The sequence below is a fragment of the Ovis canadensis genome, chromosome 15, assembly GCF_042477335.2.
Source record: "Ovis canadensis isolate MfBH-ARS-UI-01 breed Bighorn chromosome 15, ARS-UI_OviCan_v2, whole genome shotgun sequence".
Lineage (NCBI taxonomy): Eukaryota > Metazoa > Chordata > Mammalia > Artiodactyla > Bovidae > Ovis > Ovis canadensis.
Window position 1 is genome coordinate 83,483,560 of NC_091259.1, and position 14,976 is coordinate 83,498,535.

The window sequence follows — 14,976 nt, forward strand, 5'->3', positions numbered from 1 at the left end:
TAAAATACTATTTAAATTGTTCTAGACAAAGAAAAACTTTATACAAGGGAGGTAACGATGGGTTCAATATTATAGAATCTATTAACATAATGATCACATTATTAGGCCAAAGGAGAGAAAAAACATAGTTAATATCACAGATGCTGTTAAGACATGAATGAATTTAATATCTAGTCTCTTTTTTTTGGCCATGCCACACAGATTATAGGATCTTAGTTCCCCAACCAGGGATTGAACCTAGGCTTCAGGCGGTGAAAACATTAAGTCCTAACCACTGGATCACCAGGCAATTCCTGGTATCTATTCTTGATAAAAATTAACAATAAAGTAAGAATAGATAGGGGCATCTGCCTGTAATGCAGAAATTGTAGGTAATGAAGGTTTGGTCCCTGGGTTGGGAAGATCCCCTAGAGGGCATGGCAACCCACTCCAGTATTCCTGCCTGGAGAATTCTATGCACAGAGGGCCCTGGTAGACTACAGTCCATATGGCTGCAAAAAGTTGGACATGACTAAAGTGACTTAGCACGCACACATGCACAAGAATAGATGACTTCCTTAAAACGATAAACTAGCTCTGTTGACCCAAAAGTTAACAATATACATACTGGGAAAAAGCTAGACATTTTCCTACTGAAATCAGGAATGATATGAGGATGGCTACTATTATTTAACACTGTTCTGACTGTAGTGGCCAATGCACTTAGACAAGAAGAGAAATCACAGCTGTACAACTTGAAATGGAGAAGGTAAAATTAATACCATTTACTGATAACATACCCAGAGACTGAACTGAATAACTATAATTAGTAAATAAATGCAGTCAAATAGCAGAATTTTTAAAAAGCTTTTAACAATAAACTTTGAAAATATATAAAACTACATGAAGAAAACTTTAAGAACATAAGAGAGACTTGGAGAGACAGAAAATCATGCCATGTTCTTACATAAGAAGACAACACAAAAATACTGAATCTCCTTAAGTTATTTTATATATTCAATGGAACCACATTAATTACACTGACAGGAGTTTTTTCAGGGCGGTGAAGGGAAGAAGCGAGGTAGTTTTAAAGTCCATATAAATGACCAAAATATTCAAGCAGGCAGGAAACTTTGGATTAAAAAATTACAAGAGGAGACCAGTCCTACCAGATACTAAAAGACAGAGCCTCAAACTTAAAACAATGTGATACTGTTACATGAATAATCAGACAGATTACTGGGGCAGAAAAGACAGGAGAAATACATCTATATATTCACTGGATACTAACACGATGAAAGTGACGTCCCAAATCAATGGGGACAAATGAATCATTTTATAAACTGGTTGGGACAAATGAGTAGCCACATGGGGGAAAAGCTGGGTCATACTCTGCTTATTTAGGACTGGGTTAAACTTCTGATGAATCAAAGATTTAAAGGAAAAAATTAAAATATAATATAAAAAGTGCTATCTGATCTCCTGGATGCTGCCACAAAATCTAGGAACCATAAAAGGAAAGTTGGATAATTCTGACTACTTAAAATAAGTCCTATGACAAAAATAACCTTCAGCAGAGACAAAAGACAAGTGACAAGCAGGAAACTCCTCCTATGAGTTAATTTTCTGATTTTATAAAGAGCTCCTGTTGAACTGATAAGGAAAAGACCAGCAGCGCGCGCGCACACTCACACACACACACGAACAGGTGAGCCCACGGACAAGCCAAGAAAAGGAAACACAAGTGGCTAAATGTATGAAGAGCCATACAACCTGGCTTATAACACGAGAAATACAAATTTAAAATATCAACATACTATATACATATTTTTTGGCCACACCACACGGCTTGCAGGATCCTAGTTCCCCAACTAGGGATTGAACCTGTACTCCCCACAGTGGAAGTTCAGAGCCCTAACGACTGGATCGACAGAGAATTCCCACTTACATACTATTTTTACTATCAGATTTGCAAATACTCCAAAATATGACAGAACAATCTACAAGCAGGAGTTTAGGGAAACAGGCACTCTCACGAACCACAGGTGGGAATATAAATTGGTACGCTCTCTCCACAGAGGGTGATTTAGCAGTACCTGCCAAACTCACGGATCTACGTATTCTTCTCCCTGCAATTCCACTTCTAGGGCTTTATCCTATGATATCCTTGCACATGTGCAAAATGACAAACTGCGGCACAGTGTGCATAGTGAAAGACTGAAAACAGCTTAAAAGTTCCTCAGCAGAACACTGGTTAAAAAATGGAATCCAGTGGGACTTCCCTGGCGGTCCAGTGGTTAAGAATCTGCCCACCAATGCAGGAGACATGGGTCTGATTCCTGATCCGGGAAGATCCCACATGTCCTGGAGAGATAAGCCCCTGAGCCGCACCTACTGAGCTTCTTCTCTAGAGCCCGGGGAGCCGCACCTGCTGAGCCCATGTGCCCAGAGCCTGTGCTCCACAGCAAGACAAGCCACCGCAATGAGGAGCCCACGCTCCGCAACAGAGAGGAGCCCCCACTCTCTGCAACTGGAGAGAAGCGCACACAGCAACAAATACCCAGGGCAACAACAACAAGTAACCCAGAGGCTGCATTTGGGCAGTGGGATGCTAGGCAGTCAATAAAAAAGAATGAATAGGCTCTACACTGATAGGGAAAGATCATCACGATATGGAGAAAGCAAAGCACAGAAAGAAGGTATGTACACCGTGCTGTGCTGTTGCTCTTCAATCACTAAGTGCTGTCCAGCTCCTGGGACCCCACGGACTGCAGCACACACGCTCCCCCGTCCTTCACTGTCTCCCAGAGTCTGCTCACATTCATGTCCATGGACTCGGTGATGCTATCTGAACATTTCATCCTCTGCCAACCCCTTCTCCTTTTGCCTTCACTCTTTCCCAGCATCAGGGTCTTTTCCAGTGAGTCAGCTCTTTGCATCAGGTGGCCAAAGTATTGGAGCTTCAGCATCAGTCCTTTCAATGAATATTCAGGGTTGATTTCCTTTAGGACTGACTAGTTTGATCTCCTCGCAGTCCAAGGGACTCTCAAGAGTCTTCACCAGCACCACAATTCGAAAGCGTCAATTCTTCGGCGCTCAGCTTTCTTTATGGTCCAACTCTGACATCAGTACCTGACTACTGGAAAAACCATACCTTTGTTTTTTGTTTTTTTTTTAAAATGGAAGTATTGCTCTATTATTTATCTGGAATCAGTCCTACTTAGAGATATATAATTATTTTGGCAAAAACCATACCTTTGACTATACACGGACCTTTGTCAGCAAACTGATGTCTCTGCTTTTTAATATGCTGTCTAGGTTTGTCACAGTTTTCCTTCCAAAGGGTATAATACGCTACCACCTAGCTTAAATAGAGGTGGAAAAACATACATTTCCATGTACTTGTACACACATATATATATATATATATATATAATATTTTTGAAAAAAATGAACAGGAAACTACTAACTATGGGGTGCCTATGTGGTGGAGAGGTGTGTAGCTGGGAGCAGGGTTGCAAAACTTTTCACTATATATCCTTTTATATTTTAAAAATCTTTGGTAAATGTATTTCAGATAGTAATTTAAAAAAATCAAATAGAATAAAGAAACAAAGTATCTGGGGAAAATTATGGCAAATAAGATCTGGGCCAGAAATAGGCAAAGCAGCAAACAGTATTTAACAAGGTAAAAGGCAGACTGATTTCTAGTGGAGTTAAAGAATAGATTATCGATCATGTGGCTTAAAAGCATTTGGGAAGAAAACGACTGCTACTGAGGTTTCACTAACATCAGGACATGAAAAACTGACCTCATTTTTATGGTCTCATAAGGATACCAAGACTAGCATACTGGGAAACGCCGCAGACGGAGGCTATCTTGACTATTTCAAAGTATCTGACAAGCTCTTACAATACCCTATAGACAAGATGAAAAATATGGGTTTCACGAGTGAAGAACCAAGCTCAGGTGCAAATTCATGAACCAAAATCAACATAAAGGAAGTCCACAGGAACATAGCACCAGGCTTGGTGCAAAGTCCTGATGTACCACTTTTGCTAGCAATCCAAAGACAGACAGAAAGCACGTTTATCAGATTAGAAGACGATGTAAACAAGGCTGGGAAAAAAGGACTGAGTCAAAGTTTGAAAAGACGTTGAGAGGAAGGAACTAAGAAGTACAATTATTAGTACTTATTAAGTACACTATTAAGATAAAACTTAACAGAAACAGATATAATCCTTTGGTTTTTAAAGTATTCGAACTGCACAAGTAAGTATAGGGTGGTAGAGTTCTAGTATTAACAATTATCAAGGAATTATAAGTGACTGTAAACCCATCAGTGGCTTCAGAAAAGGTTGCTGAAACACCAGGCTGAACTAACACTGTCCAGACCATCACTGTACTCTGTTTTGGACAGCTCTCATCTGGAGTGTTCCACTTCGTTGTGCCCCCCTCAAACGTAAAAAGGGAAATGAGCAGAACTGTCAAGGATTTGGAAACCAGATCTTAAAAGGAACCTCAGGAATTCTGGCCTAAAAAGAGCAATTTAAAGGGAAGTGGCAGTTTACTTTCAAACAGCTGGAGGACTGTCAGCCAAGAGAGACATCACTAGACTTACTCTGTGGAGGTTCAGAGGCAGACCCAGGACCAATGGGAGGAAGTGACAGCAAGGGAAATGGTGGCTGGGTATAAGAAAAAACATCCGAAAAGGAGCTGAGCAGTGACGGGCTAGAGTTAACTCTTCAGAGAGTGCCCTATCACTGCAAGAGGCTGAACCTCCACTTCTCAGGAATGTGTGAGAGTGCATCATGAGAGAAACGAAATGAGACGTCTAAGATGCTGTGATTTCAACTGAATAACTGAGACATGAGGTTGTGGAGTCCTTTAGAAGCTGGGAAAATGGACTGTCAGACAGACATTCTGCAAATCACGCATCAATCAGGCCACTCCCTTTGTTCCATCTGGATCTAGATTAATATGAGTTTATCATCACTGTAGTCTTTCCTCAAGGGTCTGGCTCTCAGCTCCTATACTCCCATCACTTTCTCTTTCTCTCAGTTCCATCCAACCTCTAGGCTTAAGACAATGAATGCTAATCGGTAAAGTCCTGGGGCAGAAATATTCATTTTGCTGTCCATTTTAGTTCACTGCTCAGGGTGGGTGCTCAGTAGACATTTGCTGAATTGCTTAGCGAGATCTGGAGGAGAGCTGCAGAAATGGCATGGAGCCGTCAGCTACTCGACGAGGTGATGAAAAATCCAGTGCTATTGCAGGTCTCAGAGATCTGGCTCACCAGTAACAGACAGACCTTCCACCGGGATCCCCAGTTCTACGTTGGCTTACCATTACTGATTTCTGGGAGGTCAAACTTAGAGAAGTCCCACCACTGGAGCCGGTAGGTAGTATTGGCAATGTTACTGGCCACGGCAGACTGTCCATCACCAATCACTGCCCCTGGTCGGGGAGAAGACAAAGAGAGCACGTTATAGATCTATCTACATATTTCCACTGCAAACAGGAGGCAACACTGGGGTCAGTAGGAGAGGGAGAAAAGGCAGATGCTGAAGGCTGAAGACAGCTGACAAGTCCTATCTGTCAAGTCTCTATCTTAAAGAGAAACCAGACATGTTTCTCAAGAACAATTCTGCTTGTAAATATAATCCCATATTATGTTATGTTATATTAATCAGCCCCCCTTTCCACTATTACTTAACACTGACTGAGCGCCACCAGTGTGGCAACATACTGTCTGGTAGGCTTAAAGAGACAGTCTGCAAAGACAGATGAGTTTCCATAAAAACGCTGGGAAAGAAACATGAAGAGTGAGAGGAGATCGTTAATATAGAAAGGCCCCGCAGAAAAGCATTCAGTCCCTGGATGTCTCTGTGGTGAGCGGCGCTCTTCGGGAGAAAGCATCTCCTTTGTATATATATGACCTTCCTCCCAGGAAAACATCTCAAAAGGAGAGGCTTCCTCCAGGGAGCAGGCAGCCAGCATTCAGCTGATTGGATAGACAGAGACAGTAAAGAACAAATGAGGTAATATTTGTTCATTTTTTCTGGACCCCTGGCATGTAACACAACAGAAATTTATGAGCCTAGCTTTTCCGTATCAGAATATTTTTATTAAGGCAATATTTTATAACCCTCCTGCCCTGCCCCACCCCCACTCCAGGAGAACTTCCTTGAATACAGATTCACTTGTAAAATCTCACGGTTTAACATTCCCTGAGATACACGCTTCTGTATGACATTTTTTTCCTTGGTAACCAATTAAATAAAAAAATGGATTTTTTTTTTTTTAAAACAGGGTGACACTTTAATTTGCAGTTGTATTTCATTTTACATGAACATGTCATTTCTTCCTCCTCCTCCTTCTGAGGTGCGTTTCATACACAACCACCCTTCTGATCAGACGCAGCCAAACCCTCTTGGGAGAATAGAACGTTCGTATGTGCTATATACAACCTAAACGGTGTTTCCTGCTGCAAATTAACACCGATTTTGAGAAACTGAACTTGTTAGAGCTGACTGGCCTTGGAACAATGGACAACTCTACACCCAGATTCTTCCATATTCTTCCACCTTCCTCCTATGCCTGTCACTGCAAGAGGTTTTTTTTTTTCCCTTCTCCTTTTAGAGAGCTTCATTGATTGCTCTGTTCCTCCTGGTATTTCCCTATTCTTTCTTCAGATGGTCTAGACTGTTCAGAGAGAAGACAGTCTCCATACAAGTCATGAAATATGAGAAGAGTACTCTGCTCACTCTCCCCCAGGAACTGCAGGCCACTGCACGAGAACTCTTTCGAACATTAGTGAATTGGTAGACTCCTTGTCTCTGTTTCAATTTGTTAAGAAAGGCACACACACACAATTCATTTCCAAGATGATGATACTTCTATCGATGGATTAACATATCCTCAACATGGGCAGTCCTGCCCTTGTAGGGGTGAAAACTAGTTCGGGGTGGGGGGAAAATCTTGAGAGAGTACAATCCCCAGGTTCCCTTCAAAGTACTGCAGTATCTGAGCAGATATGCAGCATATCTGTGATATTAAAATTTCACGGGAGGGATTGATTAGGGGAAAAGTGTCTAAAAAGGCTTCTTCGGAGGGTAATGATAAAATAAAGGTTGAGAAATACTGTTCTAGATAAACCAATACCATCAAAATAATACATTCCTTAAAATCTTGCAGATTCAAAGACATAGTCCAAAATGGTCATGATTTCTCCGAAGGCCTAAGCAAGACAGCATTTGAGTGCTCTGTCAATGAGCCCACTGACCTCAAACCCCTACTGAGGGCCCTGGGGCGTATCACTTCAATGAGACAAACACATGCCTTTACTTTTAACCTTTATAGAAAATTCTGTAATGATGGTATCTGACTTGCGAAATTTTGCTGAACCTCTGGGTCCTGAGGAGGGTAAGCTACCTATAGGACTTTCTTAATAGGAACTTTGTTGATTTCTCCAGGCTTCCCTGACAATGAAAAAGATTCTTAAAATTCCAAGGCCCACTTCCCAGGAAAGAATTACTTACTTTCACTTGGACTCAGGCTCAATTCCACTGAGTTTATGAATTGTTCCTCTGGTTTGGTTGACATCAACCTCTGACCACTAGTCTCTCTCAAATTACTTTAGGTCCTTAAAATTTCCTTCAACTTTTAGCAGACAAGTGCATAACCCAAAATGGAAGAAGCCAAGTTGATTTTCTTGGTATATGATGAAAGAAATGCTAGTTGCTAAGAGAACAGGGAAAAAAAAAATCTGAAGAAACAAACCCCATATTGTAGGAGCTTAAAATCTGGGGGAGAGGATGAGAGCTACAAACAGGAAAACAGTTACAGAAAATACCAGATGCTTTAAGAGCTCTGCAACTGGAAAGCAAATGACTGAGACTCTAACCCACAGCTCCAGAAGTACCCCACATGTCCATGCCTCAAGAGACATCTGGAGAATAGCTGGGCAATAAGATCATCAAGCATGGTTGGACTGCAGGGAAGAGACTGGGGAAGTATTCTCTGCCAGTGGTGCCAGAGTACTGAGGTGGAATGGAGCCTGGTACCTGGGAGAGTTATTTTCAGGGCCGTGTAAACACAGATTAGGGAGCTAAAGATGCCAGCAACAGATTAGAGTATCGTCACCAGGTTCTCTTCCATAAGAACTGCAGGCCAACTGAGCCTGTCTCTTGGAAACATCAGGAAGAAAAAGTATCACCTTATTAAAAAAACAACAAAAAAAACTCAACCATTTAACAGGCCTCCTGCCGCTAAGCTGAAGGTACAGGAAAGGTGCCAGAGGGAGTTAATGGACGGAGTTACAAGAAAGTATTTACAGAGGCGGCACTTAGCCTTGGTAATCAAACCCCGACAGCACGGTGAGGGCGAGGGTGAGGGCTCGAGGTGTTCGCAGTCACAGCAGAGCGGAATGAGCTGAGACTCAGGGTTTCTCAACCTCCGCAACTGGTATTTTGGGTCGGGTAAGCCTTCCTTTAGGGGATGGGTGGGTCTTGTGTGTGCTGGGATGCTCAGCAGTGGCCCTGGCCGCCTCCTGCTGGATTGCCAGGAGCACACCACCCCTTCACACCCAGCTGTGACCACCACCAACGTTCCCTGGGGATCAGAATCATTCCAGGTTGGGAAACTCCAAGTTAGATAAAACACAGCCTGTATTTAAGCTTCAAGATCAGTGTTCTTAGAAAGCAGTACTACTGGGATGCTCACTCACTGCTAAAGGCACCAGAACCGTCGGCGACACCAATTTTGGAGACAAACTAATGAAAGGCACATCATTACACAATATTCCTTCGGCAAACTTCCAGTCTCCCGTTGTGGCCGCGGATTACAGTCTGCCTTGAACTGGGATCTTATGAGTTACCTGTTTTTAACATGGTTTCTGAGAATATGGGCTTCGAATCAGATGGATCTGATTTTGACACTTACTGCTAGTACCTATATTTGTATGCCTCTGTAAATTAATCTTTCTGAATCTCAGCTGCCTTATCTGTAAAAAGGAAATAAAAATCCTTTCAATTTACAGGGCTATTTGGAAAACTCGCTGAAAAAATACTTGTAAAGTGATGGCAAACAGTAAGTGTCTAATAAATTTTATTGTTGCTGAGTGGCTAAGTTGGGTCTGACACTTTCGCAACCCCACGGACTGTAGCCTGCCAGGCTCCTCTGTCCATGGGATTTCAAAGGCAAGAATACTAGAGTGGGTTGCCATTTCCTTCTCCGGGGAATCTTTCCAACCCAGGGATGGAGCCTACACCTCCTGCATTGGCAAGGCAAAGTCTTTACCACTGAGCCACCAGAGAAACCCACCTAATAAATGACTTCCATTAAAGTTACTTTAATTATTGACACCAATCTCTATATGCTCTTCCTCTGTAGGTATAGCTCTGTAAGCAACAGCTCAGAGGCGGAGGTTCTTACGTAGGAGACGGGTCCAAATAGCGTGCCAGGGCCAAGAAAGGGAAGCACTTCATTTCAGAATTAAGAGCAAATGTGTAGGACCTAGATTCCTCAGGAACATTCTCCTTGAAAGACAGCTCAGGCAAAGACAGTCCACAGACTGGTCCACAAAACACACTGTGAACTGAGATCATTTAAAACATGCTGTCAGAAAACAAGGAAATTAAACTAGAAATCAGTAATAGAAAGACAACTGGTAAATTCTAAAATACTTGGAGACTAAGCAACACACTTTAAATAACACATGGCTCAGAGAAGACATCTCAAAAGAAATTTTAAAATATTTTGAACTAAATGAAAATACAGCTTATTAAAACTTGTGGAATGTAGCAAAAGCAGTGCTTAGATGGAATATTACTGCTTTGAATGCATACCCTAGAAAATAAGATCTAAAATCAATAATTTAAACATCTACTTTATGAAATAAGAAAAAGAGCTAATGAAATCCAAAGTAAACAGAAGAAAAGAAATAATCAAAATTAGAGTGGGAATCAGTGAGACTGAAAACAGGAAATCAATAGAGGGGGAAAAAAAAAATCAATGAAACCAAAAGCTGGTTCTTTGAAAAGATCAATAAAATCAACAAACCTTTAGCCAGGCTAACAAGAAAAAAAGAGAAGACACAAATTATTAATATCAGAAACGAAAGAGAGGCTATCACTACTGATTCCATGGACACTAGAAGGGCAGTAAAGAACTTTACAAGTAACTCAATGTCCACAAGTTTGATAACCTAGGTGAAATGGACCAGTTCCCTGAGAGACAGTCTACCAAAATTTACACAAGAAAAAATAGATAACCTGAATAGACCTGTATATAATACACTGAATCAATCATTAGAAGGCTCTTAAAACAGAAAGTGCCAGGCTCATGTGGGTTCACTGGTAAATTCTATCAGACATTGAAGGAAGAAATTACACCAAATCTCTATAACTTCTTTTAGAAAACAGAAGTGGGACTGCTTCTGAGGCCAGTATTACCCCAATACCAAAACCAAAGACAATGAAGAAAGAAAAGCTACAGTCTAATATCTTTTATGAACACAGAAGTAAAAATTCTCAACAAAATGTTGGCAAGTAAAATACAATAATGTATATAAATGAGTTATACAAAGGGGAATTTATCCCAGGTATGCAAGGCTGATTAAACATTTCAAAATCAGTTAATATAGTCCATCATATCAACCTGATAAAGAGGAAAAATTGTATGATCATATCAATAGATGCAGAAAAGGCATCCAACAAAATCCAACACCTATTTTTGACAAAAACTGTCTTCAAACCAGGAAGAATGGGGTATTTCTCGATTTGATAAACAATGTCTCCAAAAAACTTGTAGCTACATTTAAAGGTAAGGAAAGACAGCTTGACCCTTGAAAAATATGAGTTTGAACTATAAGAGTCCAACATATGCAGAGATTTTTTTCAACAAATATGTCCTATGGTACTACCTGATTTGCAGGTGGTTGAATCCAAGGGTATGGAAGAGCAGGTATGGAGAATTGACTAGAAAGTTATACATGGATTTTCAACTGTGTGGGGGTCAGAGTCCTTCTCCTTCACACTGTTCCAGAGTCAACTGTATATGCTTTCTCCCTAAGACTGGGAACAAGCACCTTGCATCCCTCCCCTTGAGTACTGTACTGGAAGCCTACTAAATGCAGTAAGACAAGAAAAGCACAGGGAGGAAGAGATAAAACTTTCTTTGTTCACAGGTGACATAACTGTTTATGTTGTGGTGGTCACTGTTCAGTCCCCAGTTAAGTCTGACTCTTTGCAACCCCATGGACTGCAGCGTGCCAGGCCTCCCTGTCCCTCACCATCTCCTGGAGTTTGCCCAGATTCAAGTTCATTGCATCATTGATGCCGTCCAGCCATCTCATCCTCTGATGTCCTCTTTTTCTTCTGCCCTCAATCTTTCCGAGCATCGGTCCTTCCAGCGAATATTCAGGGTTGATCTCCCCTAAGATTGACCGGTTTGATCTCCTTGCTGTCCAAGGGACTCTCAGGAGTCTTCTGCAGCACCACAGTTTGACAGCATCAATTCTTTGGCGTTCTGCCTTCTTTATGGTCCAGCTCTCACAACCATACGTGACCACTGGGAAGACCATAGCCTTGACTACACAGACCTTTGTTGGCAGGATAACGTCTCCGCCTTTCAACGCACTAAGTATGTCATCGCTTTCCTGCCAAGAAGCAATCGTCTTCTGAGTTCATGGCTGCAGCCACCATCCGCAGTGATTTTGGAGCCCAAGGAGAGGACATCTGTCACTACTTCTACATTTCCCCCTTCTATCTGCCATGCAGTGATGGGGCCGGATGCCATAATCTTAATTTTTTAATATTTAATCTTAAACTGGCTCTTCCACGCTCCTCCTTGATCCTCTTCAAAAGGTTCTTGAGTTCCTGTTCACTTTCTGCTATTAGAGTGGTGTCATCCACAAATCCCCTTCATGGATCACTGCCTTGCCATGGTGAAGGGGCTTGAATAACTGAATGAGGCTATGAGCCCTGCCGTGTGCGGCCACCCAAGACAGACGGGTCACAGCAGAGAGTTCTGACAAAACGTGATTCACTGGAGGAGGAACTGGCAAACCACTCCAATACACTTGCTGTGAAAACCTCATGAGCTGTTTATGTAGAAAATCTCAAAGAATAAAAAACTAGCAAAAACGAAACAAAAAATTCCTGTAACTATTAAGGTTGCAGGATATAAGGGTGATATACAAAAAGTCAATTGCTTTCCTATATGCCAGCAATGAATAAATGGAATTGAAAATTTGAAGTTAAAAATACAATACCATTTACATTAGCACCAGAAAAATGAAAACAAAACATGTACAATATCTATCTGATGAAAGAAATCACAAAAGATATTAAAAAATATGGGTGAGATATTCCATGTTCATGGATAGGAATACTTAGTACTGTTAAGTACTGTTAACAGACTGTCAATTCTTCCCAACTGGATCTACAGAATCAATACAATCCCAGTTAAAATCCTAGAACGTTATTTTGTAAATATTAGAAAACTGATTCTAAAGTTTATATGGAAAGGCGAGAATAGCCAACACAATACGCAAAGAACAAACCCAAATTTGGAGGACTTATCTAATGTCAAGACTTACTATAAATCTAGTCATCAAGATAGTGTGGCACTGGCAAAAGAATATGTCTATTCTAGACGTTTGTCTAGATCAATGGAACAGAAAAAAGAGACCAGAAATAAACCCACACAAATACAGTCAACTGATTTTTGGCAAAGAAGAAAAGACAATTCAATAGAGAATCAAATCTCTTCAAAAACAGTACTGAAACAACTGGATATCCATCTACAAGGTAGACAGACACAAATCTTACACTTTTCAAAAAAAAAATTAACTCAAATTGGATAGACCTAGATGTAAAACACAAAATTCTAACTCGTAGGAGATAATATAAGAGATAATCTAGGTGACCTTGAGCTTGGCAAAGACTTTTAGGATATAGTCGATGAAAAGAAAAAAATTGATAAATTTTACTTCATTAAAATTAAAAACTTTTGCTCTGTAAAAGACACTGTTAAAGAGAATGAAAAGACAACAGATTAGGAAAAGATCTTTGCAAAACACTTTAACTGATAAAGGACTGGTACCCAAAATATACAAAGAACTCTTAAAACTCAACAATTTAAAAAAAAAAACAATTAAAAAATGTGCAAAGGATCTGAACAGATACCTCACCAAAGAAGATACACAGATGGCACATAAGCATATGAAAAGATGCTCAAAATCATTCCTCATTAGAGAACTGCAAATTAAAACAACAATGAGAAACCACCACACACTTCTCAGAATGGCTGAAATCCAAGACTCTGATAGCACCAAATACTGAACAGGATGTCAAACAACAGGAACGTGTCATTCCTTGCTGGTGGGAATGCAAAGTGGCACAGCCACTCTGGAGAACAGCGTGGCGGCAGTTTCCTGCAGAATTAAACTTGCTCTTGCCATATGATCAAGCAGCCATGCTCTTTGGTATTTACCCAAATGAGCTGAAAGTGTGTGTCCACACAAAACCTACACAGAGGCGTTTACAGCAACTTTACTCATAACTGCCAAAACTTGGAATCGACCAAGATGTCCCTTAATAGGAGAATGGATAAGTAAATTGTGGTACATCCATGCAATGGAGTATTACTCACTTCTAAAAAGAAATGAGCTACCAAGCCATGAAAAAACACGGAAGAAAGCATATATTACTAAGTGAAAGAATAAAGAAGCTGTATTTCACATGATTCTAAGCTATATGTCATTCTGGAAAAGCCAAAACTATGGACACAGTAAAGATCAGTGGCTGCCAGGAGTCTGGCCAGAGAGAGGAATGTATAGGTAGAGTGTGAGGAAACTTTTTTGGGGCAGTGAAACTATTTTGTATGGTACTATAATGGTGGATCATGTCATTATTTATTTGGCAAAACCCACAGAACTTACAACACTAACAGTGAGTCCTAATGTAGACTACAGACTTTGGGTGATGATGCTGGCTCATGGATTATAACAAATGTACCACTCTGGGGCAGGATGTTGATGATGGGGGAGGTTACGGTTGTGGGGGGAAGTAAGAAAATATATGGGAACTGTCTGTACTTTCCAAGTAAATCTGTAAACCTGAGACTACTCTAAAAAAGAAAAGTCTATTATTTGAAAAAGAGAGAGAGAAAGAGCCCCCAAGATTCTCATTCATGTTTTAGGAAACAGTGGAAAAGAGCCGCTGTCCATAAGCATACTGTTAAGTCATAGCAGACCACGTTCTGTTACAACCACAGAATTCTTCTTCCAGAACCTCAGAGCAAAAGAGTAAATGAGAATTATTCTGATGAGAGATAATATTAGAGGAAAAAGAAACTTGAATCCAGTGATCCTAGCCGACCATCAGAAAACAACCATGGCAAAAATGAAGCTGCCAAGTCTCATTCTGAGTCAGGTCTTTAACATGCAGACTGGAAGCCTCAGGAATGTGTCTAGGGATAAAACCTTAACAATCATGACAGTCATATGGTAGGTGAGCTCTACCAAGTCTGGTAGCCTGCATGCATCTCTGCTTCCGCTTCTCTCAGACTCTTTTCTCCTGTTGCTTGGAAAGGAGAATTAGGGACCTTTTGTTTCCCTAATAAACAGCTTTTTAGCCTCTCTCCAAGATCTGTTCTAGCAGCAGGAATATGAAGAGTATGATTCAACAGTACAGTGAAAATATGGAACAATAGGAATCATTAGCAAATCTATCAGAAAAGCTAATTCGGGAGGGTAGAGAAGGTCAAGTTACAAAGAAGGAAACGATTAAATTATATTTCAGTCCTATAAAATTGCTACATTTGAGGCTGCCTAATTCAGAACGGCTGTCTCTGAGTATGCTGCTGCTGGGAAGACAGAATAAGAATGAGGCTGGGGGTGCAAACACCCATCAGCCTGGAAGCACAATCACTCTCCTGCTTGGTTGTGATACGAAGTTAAGAACCCACTTGCTAATTGGTCAGCAGAACTG

General features: G+C 40.8%; 1 protein-coding gene across 9 annotated transcripts in view; it reads right to left on the reverse strand.

Annotated features, from left to right (window-relative positions):
- Positions 1-14,976, reverse strand: part of AMBRA1 (autophagy and beclin 1 regulator 1) — a 173,822-nt gene that overhangs the window by 36,324 nt on the left and 122,522 nt on the right. For all 9 annotated transcript variants that reach the window (XM_069554016.1, XM_069554017.1, XM_069554015.1 and 6 more), the window contains one exon: positions 5,327-5,437. In XM_069554016.1, coding sequence (XP_069410117.1) covers positions 5,327-5,437 — 111 coding nt within the window. The remainder of the gene's footprint in view (positions 1-5,326; positions 5,438-14,976) is intronic.